General features: G+C 36.9%; 1 protein-coding gene across 6 annotated transcripts in view; it reads right to left on the reverse strand.

The window, feature by feature from the left end:
• KHDRBS2 (KH RNA binding domain containing, signal transduction associated 2) overlaps window positions 1-14041 on the reverse strand; it is a 546959-nt gene that overhangs the window by 188724 nt on the left and 344194 nt on the right. For all 6 annotated transcript variants that reach the window (XR_002345643.1, XR_002345644.1, XR_002345641.1 and 3 more), the window contains exon 5: window positions 2935-3062. Coding sequence is in view for 2 of the 6 variants with exons in the window: in XM_021098559.1 (XP_020954218.1) it covers window positions 2935-3062 (128 nt within the window). In the remaining 4 variants the exon portion in view is untranslated. The remainder of the gene's footprint in view (window positions 1-2934; window positions 3063-14041) is intronic.

Here is a 14041-nt window from a genome sequence, read left to right on the forward strand (position 1 = left end):
TATTTGTGCAAGTATCATACTGTTTTGATGATTGTAGCTTTGTAGTACAGGCTGAAATCAGGGGCCTGGATTCCTCCAGCTCTATTTTTCAAGACTGCTTTGGTTATTCAGGGCTTTTGTGTTATCATACAAATTAAGAAAAAAAATTGTTCTAGTTCTGTGCAAAATGTCATTGGTAATTTGATAGGGATTGCACTTAATATGTAGACTGCCCTCAGCAGTATAGTCATTTTGATAATATTGATCCTTCCATCCAAGAACATGGTATATATTCCCACCAAATGGTGTCATCTTCAGTTTCTTTCAGCAGGATCTTATAGTTTTCAGAGCACAGGTCTTTTATCTCCCCAGTTAGCCCATCTGGCTGACAGCAGTCTCTGGCCCCTCTGGCCACAGGCATGGGTGAATCACCATCTCTGTAGACCACTTTGGGAACCACTGCCTTATATGTATCATCTGACTTAAAAATCTTGACAAGCCTGTTATGTAATGTAATCATTTCTAAGCTATTTTAAAGGCTAAGAATCAAGTCATAGAAAGCACAAATTTACCTCTTCTCTACCAATCTGGATACATTTTATTTCTTTTCTTTGTCTGATTACTGTGGCTAGGACTTCCAAAACTACGTTGAATAAAAATAGTGAGAGTGGGCATCCTTCTCTTGTTCCAGATTTTAGTGGGGAGGCTTTCAGCTTTTCTCTATCGAGTAGTATATTGGTTGTAGGTATGTCATAATGGCCTTTATTATGTTAAGATATGCCCCCTCTATACCCACTTTGGTAAGAGTTTTTATTATGAACGGATGCTGGGTTTTGTTAAATGCGTTTTCTAAGTCTAGCGAGATGATCATGTGGCTTTTTACTTTTCTTTTGTTAATGTGCTGTTTGACATGGGTTGATTTGTGTATGTTGAACCATCCTTGTGAATTTGGGGTGAAAACCACTTAATCATTTTTCATTAAATCATTAACATGGTTCATATTTTAGAATAAAACTTCACTGAAACTGAAATCTTAAATGGTCTACTCAAATATACAAATGTAATATTACATTAAGGAACATCAGTAACAACAAAATCTTTTAATATGATGATTTCATAATCTCAAAAGCATGTTAGTGCATTATTTTCTAAGACGGTCCCATTTCCAAGGAATATAGAATACAAAAACTTGTGTATCTATAGTCATAGGTTACACCATAAAAACTGCCCAAATTACCATTTTTGAACTACAAAAGTGATAATTTCATAATTTAAACCACATAATTTAATCAACTTAAGATTACCTACAATGATGTTATTTTATAACACATCATGATGAGGTTAGAAATGTACAAGGTTATAAGAGGCTGATTCATCAAAAAGCATGTCTGTAAAGACGTTGTTTTATCACATTAATTTTTAGCAAATAAATTAATATTCTTGGGTATACAAAACTCACTTAAAATTTTTTAAAGAAAAAAATGTGAAAAACATCAATGAAATATTTTCAGAATTTTTTCCTTTAGTCGAAAAGTAATTTCCATAATTGCCACATTTTATTTTTAGATAGTCAATTATTTCTTGATACTCTAGTTAGAAATTTATTATTCTTAATTTCTTCTTTCTGATAAAGCTAATATTTTTTGAGGTGTAACAAATATTTAAAACAATGGTATTTACAGACCATTGAAAATATTTGGGGATAATTTAAAAATAAATTGAATGAATCAGGAAAGTATCTTAGGATCTCTTAAGATGATTTTTAGGCAATATATGAAATAGTACTCTAAATCTATGTCATTTAGAGGTTTGAAGGCTGACTATAACAGGGTAAAGGGAATGACAGAATCACACAGTCTGTGTGAAGTCTGTGAGTATTTTTCACTTTACTTCTTTTTGAAACAATGCTTTCTTTCCTTTTTTTGGGGGGGGGTCTTTTAAGGGCCACACCCACAGCATATTGAGGTTCCCAGGCTAGGGGTTGAATTGGAAATGTACCTCTGGCCTACACCACAGCCATAGCAACGCTAGATCGGATGCCCATCTGTGACCTACACCACAGCTCATGGTAACACTGGATCCTTAACCAAAACAATGCTTTCTGTTGAAAGCTTGATGAATACAGAACCCTATAAAACAAGTTCTGATGCAGAAAGATTCCAATTTCTTTGCAAAGTGAACAGTATCAAATAAAATCTTCTGTAATGACCAAGGACATTGCAGAGTCAAATACAACTAAACTTTAAATGTTTTTATCATTAGCCATGTAAGGAGTGTGCTTCTGGTCTTCTGGATTGGTGGTACATATATTGTCTGTCTGTCTGTCTATCTATTTATCTATCTATCTATCTATCTATCTATCAATCATCTATCTATCTATCTATCTATCTATCTATCTATCTATCTAAATATCTACCTACCTACAGATTCCGCTATTCTCACCTATCTCTCCACCTATCAGGAGAGACTGTATCAATTCAAGGGGCACATGAGGTACAGACAGTATCTATAATTTTCTCTTCATGCAACATCATCATGGTTCAAAGAAGCATATGATTGTGTCATCTGCATGCTCTAATTCTGGGGACAAAACCAAAAAGTAGAAAGTCCCAGATTTGCTCTTCTTATTTTCTTGGGATAGTTGTCAAGAGTTCATTCAGACTCTGAATTTTGGAGTCAGACTGGCTGTGTGACCTCAGGCATACTGCTTATACCTTTCTCAATTGCTTACCTGTTAATAATGCTTAACCTTACTATGGAGGATTTGAGAAGTTAATTTATGTAAAACTCTTATAAGCTGTAATAAACATCTGTTGTGACTGCTTTTGTGGTGGTGATTATTGTTGCTGATATTGCTCTTGTTTATTTCTAGCTGTGATCATGCCACAGAAGAGCTCAGCAAAGGATTGCTGTCCTTATTTGCTGTTAATTTATTGAAAGTAGAAACTAATGTACCTTGAAGGAGCTGTGGGAGCAATCCTGATCCCTCTGCCTCTAATACCTCTGCCACGCCCAGAGTCCTCTGAGCCGTTTAAGTAAGACAGTTCACGTAGTTGTTCCTGACGAATTTCATCATTGTAGTCCTAGAACAAAAAACATGAGCTGATGAGTCAAAATGGGGTGTGGGCTTCTTAGAACTGAAGAAACACAGTAAGAAAGGAAAATTTCCATCTCTTTTCTGAAGCCTTACATACAAAAATCTACAATAATGTAAATGTAAATATCCTATTTTTATAAAGAGAAATTGAAGTCGCTTCTTTTATCAAGGAAGTACTTAGCAGAAAATCAGATGAGAGATGCTGGGATGTCACTTAATACTTTATCTAGGAAAGGAAAGACAGCAACATAGAACAAGTTCTTGGAGTGTACCAAGGTTATGGCTTTTAATATGGGCATTACTGAAAAGCAGCTTTGCTGGAGCAGCTTAGACTGTGAATGACTGCATGATACTCAAATAGTTCCTGATATATTAATTAAAAAGGGGCAATCCCAAGGGCCAAAGTAGATACTGTGTGAAAATAATAAAAAGTGCAAATAAATAAGAGAGTTTCAGACAACCGCGAAGCTGTGCAATTCAACAGGACAATTTGATGGGCAATGTTTAAAAACCAGGAATTTTCTATGGGTTTGAGATTGGGCTGTTGAAGAGTAACAGCCATAGCAGAAAGTAAACTTCACAGTAAAAACCTGAGATTTGGACAAAGTCAAAGGGATTCACTCTCCATCAGTGGGAAATATATCCGTCATTTCATTAATAGGACCAAGAGTGGACCTGAGACTTTGAAGATGACTGCTGCCTTGAAGAAACAAGGGTCAGCCTTACCCATTTCTCTTGTTACTGACATGTGCGCACGCGTGCATGCGTGCGCGCGCGCGCACACACACACACACACACGTACACACATGCACACACATGGTGGGACAATACCCAACTGAGTAATTGGTTACTGTTGCCAAATAGGCAATCTTCCGAGTAACTTCTTTTTCAGTAAGTATGTGCTTAAGTGACAGCCACGAAGTGTCCAGGAGTTGAGACACCGTGGACCCACCCATCAGAACAATTGCAGAGGGCAGGGTAAGAGCAATGATGTCAGAGGTCTGGTTGTGGATACCTGGCCGAGCCCAGTTAGCTCTGCACATGGGAGTTACTGAGTCACTTCCTGCACAGACTGGCCTCGAAGACAGAGGGTATGCATTCAGCCCAATCATTCCTAAGGCACAGGTTTATTGCATGCTCTCCAAACTGCCTTGTTCACAAGCAATAGTACTAGTCACTCCAAAGCATTTATTTTCTTTTTTTTCACACATTGCTTTCATGTTTATCCTGTTCAGCACTTGATTATAGTGATAAGAGGCTCATAGAAGTTGACTAACAGAGGAACTATACAGTAGAAAATTATAGTTTCTAATGAGTCACATATTATTCAATTGCTACCTCTTAATTTTCACACCCAAGCAACAACCAACCTGAACAATACTCTTTTATTAGGATCAAGGAATGTAATGAATTTCAACTTTTTTTTTCTTTTTGTCATGCCCATGGCACGTGAAATTTCCCAGGCCAAGAATCCAACCCACGCCACAGCAGTAACTTGAGCTGCTTCAGTGACAACAGCAGATCCTTAACACACTGAGCCACCAGAGAACTCCGTGAAGTACTACTTCTGACTGAACAGAGAAGTCACCATCAAAATGAAAAATTAATTCCATAGTTTTCCCATCCAATGTTCCTAATTTGAAAGTGGATCTTGGAGACAGGATTAAGATGGTGGAATAGAAGGACTGGAGCCCACCTCTCATAAAAACAACAGAATTACAACCAAATGATGAACAACCTTCAACCAAATGGACTAGAAACTTTCAAAAAAAGATGTCCTCCTCCAGAAGACAAAGAGGAGGCCACATCAAGATGGTAGGATGTATGATTATGTGATATAAACAACCCCCTACTTGCTGGGTGGGAAGCCCACAGACTGGAAAGTAACTGTACCACAGAGACTCACCTACAGGAGTGAGAGTTCTGAACTCCACATCAGGTCCCCATGCCTGGGGATCCAGCATTAGAAGAAAGAGCCCCCAGAGCATCTGGCACTGAAGGCCAGTAGGGCTTGTGCTCAAGAGCTCCATGTGACTGGGGGAAATGGAGACCCATTCTTGAAAGATGCACACAGGCTTTCATATGCACTGGGTCCAATGGCAAAGCAGAGACTCCATAGGAATCTGGGTCAGACCTGACTGTAGCTCTTGGAGGATCTCCTGGGAAAACAGGGGCTTACTGTGGCTCATTGTGGGGGAAGGATATTGGAGGCAATAAATAGTCTCAGGAATATTCAGCAGCATGTGTTCATCTGGCGGTGGCCATTTTTGGAAAAACTGGCCCCACCCATCAGCACTGAGAAGCATCAGGCTAAACAATAATCCAGGTGGGATCATAGCTCCACTCATCAGTAAACAGGCTGCCTAAAGACCCACCATGCACACACCACCTCTAATCTCACCCAGAGACAAAGCACAATCCACCAGAGAAATAAGAATCAGCCCCACCTACCAGTGGGCAGGCACTAGTCCCTCCCATGAGGAAGCTTATAGCAAGCCCTCATACCAACTTTAGCCACAAGGGAGATGGCCATCAGAAGCAAGAGAGGCTACAACTCTATTGTCTGCAAAAAGGAGACTACACCAAAAACCTATAGAAATGAAAAGGCAGAGAACTATAACTCATATAATAGAGCCAGAAAAAACAACAACAGGAAAACAGCTAAATGATCTGGAGATTATCAGCCTCCAGGAAAAAGACTTTAGACTGATGATGCTGAAGATGATGTAAGACATTAGAAATAAACTGGAGGCAAAAATTTACAATTTACAGCAAACACTGAGCAAAGAAATACAAGATTTAAAGTTTAAGCAAGCAGAGATGCAAAATAAAATAACTGAAATAAAAAATTCATTAGAAGTCACCAACAGCAGAATACAGGAGGCAGAAGAAAAAAATAAGAGAGGTAGAGGACAGACCAGTGGAAATCACTGATGTGGAACAAAATAGAGAAAAAAGATTGAAAATAAATGAAGAGAGTCTCAGAGAATTCTGGGACAACATTAAATGGACAAATATTCATATAATTGGGGTGCAAGAAGAAGAAGAGAGAGAGAATGAGATAGAAAAAATATTCAAAGAGATAATAGCCAAAAATTTCCCTAACATGGGAAAAGAACCACTCACTCAAATCCAGGAAGCACAAGTACCATATAAAATAAACCCAAGGAGGAATACCCTGAGACACACATTAATCAAACTGACCAAAATTAAAGACAGAGAGAAAATATTGAAAGCAGCTAGGGAAAAGAAACATTACATACAAGGAAACCCCGATAAGGTTATCAGTAGATTTTTCAGCAGAAACTCTGCAGGCCAGAAGGGAGCGGCGTGATATACTTAATGTGATGAAAGGAAAAAACCTCCAACCAAGATTACTTTACCCAGAAAGGCTCTCATTCAGATTTGAAAGAGAAATCAAAAGCTTCACAGATAAGCAAAAGCTAAGAGAATTCAGCAACACTAAATCAGATTTACAACAAATACTAAAGGAACTTCTCTAGGCAGAAAAGAAAAGGCCACAACCAGAAACAAAAATACCACAAATGACAAGGCTCACCTGTAAAGGCATATATACAGTAAATGTAGGAAATCATCCCTGAGCAAATATACTACCAAAATCAGAAATCATGAGAAGAGGTGGGTACAAATTCAGGACACTAGAGATGACTTGAAATTAAGAGACCAACAACTGAAAACAATGATATATACATACATACATATATATACATATATGTATATATAGACTCCTATATCAAAACTTCAGTGTAACTGCAAACCAAATATCTACAATTGATACACACACACACATAAGAAAAATCAACTCAAATACAACACTAAAGATAGTCTTCAAATGACAAGAGTAGAGAACAAGAGAAGAAGGGATAAAAAAAAGAGCAACAAAAATAAATTTTAAAAAGTTAATAAAATGGCAATAAGAACATACATATCAATAATTACCTTAAATATAAATGGACTAAATGCCCCAACCAAAAGACATAGACTGGATGAATGGATACAAAAACCAGATCCATATATATGCTGCCTTCAAGAGACCCACTTCACTTCTAGGGACATATACAAATTGAAAGTGAGAGGATGGAAGAAAATATTTCATGCAAATGGGGATCAAAAGAAAGCTGGAGTATCAATACTCATAACAGACAAAATAGATCTTAAAATAAGGAATATTATAAGAGACAAAGAAGGACATTACATAATGATCAAAGGACCGAATCAAGAAGAAGATATAACAATTGTAAATATATATGCACCCCACATAGGATTACCTCAATATATAAGGCAACTGCTAACAACCTTAAAAGGAGAAACTGACAATAACACAATAATAGTGGGGGACTGTAACACCCCTGTTTACAGCAACAGACATATCATCCAGACAGAAAATCAATAAGGATACACCGGCCCTGAATGAAGCATTAGACCAGATGGACTTTATAGATATTTATGGGACATTGCATCCAAAAGCCACAGAATGCACATTCTTCTCAAGAACACATGGAACATTCTCTAGGATTGATCACATCCTGGGCTACAAATCAAGTCTTGGTAACTTTAAGAAAATTGAAATCATATCAAGCATCTTTTCCAACCACAACACTATACAACTGGAAATCAACAACAAGAAAAAAACTGCAAAAAAAAAACCAAACACATGGAGACTAAACAACATGCTACTAAACAACCAATGGATCACTGAAGAAATCAAAGAGGAAATTAAAAAATACCTAGAAGCGAATGACAACAAAGATACAACACTCCAAAACCTATGGGATGCAGCAAAAGCTGTTCTAATAGGAAAGTTATAGCAATACAAGCCCACCTCTGGAAACAATAAAACAAGCTAACTTTACATCTAAAGCAGCTCGAGAGAGAAGAACAGTTAGTAGAAGGAAAGAAATCATAAAGATCAGAGCAGGAATCAATGAAATAAAAATGAAGCAAACCATAGAAAAGATCAATGAAATGAAAAGCTGGTTCTTTGAAAAGAGCAACACAATTGATAAAGCCTTAGCCAGACTTATCAAGAAAAAAAGAGAGAGGACTCAAATCAGTAAAATTAGAAATGAAAAAGGAATTAAAAATGAAATTAGAAAAATTTTTGCAGAAATCATAGAAATACAAAGGATCATAAGGGACTACTACATGCAACAATATGCCATAAAAGAGACAATCTAGAAGAAATGGACAAATTCTTGGAAAAGTACAATCTTCCAAGACTATACCAAGAAGAAATAGAAAAAATGAAACCAATCACAAGTACTGAAATTGATACTATGACTAAAAAACTTCCAACCAACAAAAGTCCAGGACCAGATGCCTTCACAGGCAAATTCCATCAAACATTTAGAGAAGAATGAACACCTGTCCTTCTGAAACTATTCCAAAAAATTGCAGAGGAAGGAATACTCCCAAACTCATTCTATGAGGTCACCATCATCCTGATACCAAAACCAGACAAAGAGACCACAAAAAAAAAAAAAAAAATTTACAGGCCAATTTCACATCTCTACGCAAAAATCCTCAACAAAATACTAGCAAACCAAAATAAAAAGCTTATACATCATGATCAAGTGGGATTTATTCTAGATATCTGCAAATCAGTGTGATACACCACATTAACAAACTGAAGAATAAAAACCATATGATCCTCTCAGATGCAGAAAAAGCCTTTGACAAAATCCAACACCTATTTCCGATGAAAGAATTCTGAAAGAATTCCCGCTGAGATCAGGAATAAGACAAGGATGTTCGCTTTCACCACTACTATTCAATGTAGTTTTGGAAATCCTAGCCATGACAATCAGAGCAGAAAAAAAAAAAATAAACAGAATCCTAATTGGAAAGGAAGAAGTAAAACTATCACTATTTGCAGATGACATGATACTATACATAGAAAATCCTAAAGACTACCAGAAAACTGTTAGAACTCATCAACGAATTTGGCAAAGTCTCAGGATACAAAATTAATACACAGAAATTGACTGCATTTCTATATACTAACAATGAAAGATCAGAAAGAGAAATTTGGGAAATGATCCCATTTATCATTGTATAAAAAAGAATAAATAAAATACTTAGGAATAAATCTACCTAAAAAGACAAAAGACCTGTACTCTGAAAACTATGAGATGCTGAGGAAAGAAATCAAAGATGACACAAAACAGATGGAAAGACATACCATGCTCTTGGATTTAAAGTTTCAATATTATCAAAATGACTATATTACCCAAGGCAATCTACAGATTCAATGCAATCCCTATCAAATTACCAAGGACCTTTTTCACAGAAATAGAACAAAATATTTCAAAATTTATTTGGAAGGACAAAAGACTCAGAGCAGCCAAAGCCATCCCGAGAAAGAAAAAATGGAGCTGGAGGAATCAGGCTCTCTGACTCCAGACTGTACTACAAAGCTACCATCATCAAAACCATATGTTACTGGAACAAAGACAGAAATGTAGGTCAGATGAACAGGAGAGAAAGCCCAGAATTAAACCCACACACCTATGTCAACTAATCTATGACAAAGGAGGCAAGAATATACAATGGAGAAAAGACAGCCCCTTCAGTAAGAGGTGCTGGGAAAACTGGACAGCCACATGTAAAAGAATTAAATCGGAACACCTTCTAACACTGTACATAAAAATAAACTCAAATTGGATTAAAGACCTAAATATAAGATCAGATACTATAAAACTCTTAGAGGAGAACATAGGCCAAACACTCTCTGACATAAACCACAGCAACATCTTTTCAGATCCACCTCCTAGAGTAATGACAATTAAAACAAAAAGAAACAAATGGGACTTAATTAAACTTAAAAGTTTCTGCACAGGAAAGGAAACCCTAGACAAAACGAAAAGACAACCACAGAATGGGAGAAAATATTTGCAAATGAAGCGACTGACAAGGGATTTAATCTCCAAAATTTATAAATACCTCCTGTAACTGAATACCAAAAAAACAAACAACTCCATGCCCCATGGCCATCATCAAAAAGTCCACTAACAGTAAATACTGGTGAGGGTGTGGAGAAAAGGGAACCCTCCTACAGTGTTGGTGGGAATGTAAATTGGTGCAACCACTGTGGAAAACAGTATGGAGATTCCTCAGAAAACTAAAAATAGAATTACCATTAGATCCACCAATTCCACTCCTGGGCATCTATCCATAGAAATCCATGACTTGAAAAGATACATGAACTCCAATGTTCATTGCAGCACGATATGCAATAGACAAGCAGGACACTGAAACAACCTAAATGTCCATTGGCTGAGGAGTGGATCAAGAAGATGTGGTACATATACACAATGGAATATTACTCAGCCATTAAAAGGAAAGAAAGAATGGCATTTACAGCAACATGGGTGGACCTAGAAATTACCATGCTAAGTGAAGTTAATCAGACAGTGAGACACCAACATCATATGCTATCACTTACATTTGGAATCTAAAAAAGGGACACAACAAACCTCTTTGCAGAACAGATTTGACTCACAGACTTTGAAAAACTTATGGTTTCCAAATAAGACAGGTTGAGGGGGTGGGGGTATGTGCTGGGGGTTTGGGATGGAAATGCTATAACTGGGTTGTGATGATCGTTGTATGTCTATAAATGTAATAAAATTCATTGAGTAATTAAAAAAAGAAAGTGGATCTTTCTAGCTTATTTGAGGAAAATCTATGGACTCACAAGGGACCTTATGATTATAAAAAGAAATAGATTTTCATTTTCAGCAACATTGAGGTTTGAGAAAAAAATCAACAAATTGCAGATTAATTAATAAATGTAAAAGTTTATTTTAGATCATAAATATTTTATGCCAGAATTAGAAGATGTAATATTGTAAATATTAACATGAATATTTGACACTGCAGGTTGTTAGTTTTTAGTGTAAGCGAAACAACTATTGTTAGTATATAATCAAGTTTCTTATGAGTGCAGCTAGATCTACTGGGTTTTAAGAAATGGATCATCTTCTGGAGTTGTGGTGGCCAAGAGAATGCAGACCTCTAATTACAGGTGTAACTGATCTGTTCTGAAATCAGGCTGCTCCCAAGGCCATGCTACCAAGGAGCCAATGACCCAGCTAATGAGTACTGTGGTTGAGTGCCTAGGCTCCTCCCTGGGGGGGGCTCAAGAGCTCTTTTGTGAGAGGTCTGCTGATGACTGGGGAAGACAGGGATAAAGGAACTTTCAAATGCAGACATGGCTAGATGTATAATGACATCATTAACCAGAGAAAGAAAGGAATGAAAAAAATGTTTGGAGGTGGAGAATTTTTTTTTTTCTTTTTATGATCCCACCCACAGCAGAGGGAAGTTCCCAGGCCAGAGGCCAAACCAAAGCTGCAGCTGCAGGCCTATACCACAGCCACAGCAACACCCCCTCTGAGCTGCATCTGTGACCTACACTACAGCCAGTGGCACTGCTGGATCCTTAACCCATGGAACAAGACCAGGGATTGAACCCACCTCTTCACAGAGACCATATCAGGTCCTTAACTTGCTGAGCCACGATAGGAATTTTCCGAGGTGAAGAATTTATATTTACCTTAAGTTTAAAGTGCCAAGGAGAAATTAAGGGTTATCTTAAAATTTCAGATTTGAGGCGGGGGAGTAAATCTGAATGTCATCTGTACATATTTGTGATAAATGGAACATGGAGATTGCAAAAGAGAACAGTAAAATAATATACTGACCAATATTTTCTAATCATAAATTTAATATCATTAAAGACAATCAGTTGACATTAATTGTAACATTTGGATCGTTAAATGACAGGATCTTTTAATAAACTAGAAAAAATAAGAAAAATAAAGAAAAATAAAGTTTTTCTAATTAGACAGCTAAAATATATCTACCACTCTATTTACAGTACTGAAGCATCTGTTTCAAATAAATACAAAAGAATTTTAAATGCCCAAATGTAGAGATATTGAATCTCTAAATGTTCTCTAGATTGAATATATCCTGTGTATTATTTTAATGAAATAAATATAATTTCCTAAACCCCAAAGTTTTTAATTGTATATCATATGCCCTTTTCTAGCTCCTCATTCTGCACAGATCTAACCTTGAATTCATCTTTCACAACTAGGACATGAGTCCAGCTGAAGCTATAACATCCTGTTGAACATTTAATTGTTACTTATGTTGCTGATGCTTCAGTTACAGAGAATCTTAAAAATACTAGTGAACAAACTATTCCAAATTTACCTTGTAAATATGATCTTATCAGAAATATGCTACATATTAGTTGACTTGAGTAGTACTGAGTTCTAAGATTTCGGAGTCATAATATTAGACATGTGAATGGGTATAAGTTTTATTGCATTTATAATTGTCATGCTTAATTTGCTAAAAAGTTCACTGAAAAGTAGAAAAATAAGTTCATAACTGGTTACAATAATTTGTATATTTGACATTATTTTAGTATTATTTTATTTATCACTTTAATGTTAAAAGACCCTTGAGGAGTTCCCTGATGGCCTAGTAGATTAAGGATCCAGCATGGTCAATGCAGTGGCTGGGGTGCAGCTCTGATTGCCTAGCTGGAGAACTTCTGCATTCCAAAAAAAAAAAAAAAAAACCCAAAAAACAAACCTGTGAGAGACAAAGAAATACAGATATGCAGATAATTCCTAAGCACGTGAAAATGCTCATCAGGAACAAAGAAAGGTAAAGTTATGACAAGGTGAACAGAAGTGAAACAATTAAATTCCAGTCATTTAAAGTAAATAATAAATCCTTAATAGACGTATTTAACATGTATGCAAAACTGGAATTTTCCAAAATTTTTTATAATAAAGCCTACCCATATTATGAAGATAATGCCCCTGTCAAAAAATAAAAATTATACTTATTCATAAACCTTAATATTATTTTAGATAGGATTTCACATTACTGGGATTCTGCACTTCAATGAGTAACAGTACTTTGCTACTTTGCTGCATACTTGCAGTGAATGAAACACATGCTAATTTACTCCTTATCTTGCAAGCTGAGTTACAATGTTACTTTAGAAGCACTGATTGGTTTGGTCTGCAGGTTTGGCTTCATTGAGAAAGGATTCAAATAAGTACGGTGAACTATTTTTTTTGTCTTTTGTCTTTTTAGGGCAGCACCCGCGGCATATGGAGGTTCCCAGGCTAGGGGTCTAATCGGACCTACAGCTGCCGGCCTATGCCAGAGCCACAGCAATGCCAGATTCAAGCTGTGTCTGTGACCTACACCACAGCTCACGGCAATGCCAGATCCTTAACCCGCTGATCGAGGCCAGGGATCGAACCGGCAACCTCACGGTTCCTAGTTGGATTCGTTTCCGATGCACCAAGATGGGACCTCCAGTTAATAGTGAACCTTAAAACGAATTTATGCAGGCTTAAAAACACATGCGCATCATACAAAGGCATTTGAAGAATTAATCCAAATTTTAATTTCATTTTTCTTGTAATGTCCAAAAACTGTCTTTGTTGTTCCCCAAATCAGCTTTTGAATTTTGCTGTCTTGAAATAACAACAAAGATATTCACAGCACTGTTATATGTTCCTTTTGCTCAGGGTGAGGCAAATTCTCCCCATGACACAATTTGCATGAAATTCATGAGAGCTCCTTTCTGCATCTCCAACAAGGCCCTCCCACCATGGCGGCAGATGGTGCAAACAGCACACACAAAAGCTCAGAGCAGACAGATGCTTGGATGTTCCTAGAAAGGGCTCATGCTCATCGTCTGCATGTTTAACGTATATGCATAATTTCCCAGTTACATACACTCAGGTCCATCTGTTATGGTGGCATTTTGCCCACATACAAATTGGGAAGATTATTTCACTTGTGTATAGATGCCAGGTAATGACAGGTGTAGATAGGCTACCTGGTAGCACAGCAAGGGACCATTTTCCTGCCAAATTCCCTCCTCTGAGACTCTGATGGGCCCTG

Source organism: Sus scrofa, chromosome 7, assembly GCF_000003025.6.
Source record: "Sus scrofa isolate TJ Tabasco breed Duroc chromosome 7, Sscrofa11.1, whole genome shotgun sequence".
NCBI lineage: Eukaryota > Metazoa > Chordata > Mammalia > Artiodactyla > Suidae > Sus > Sus scrofa.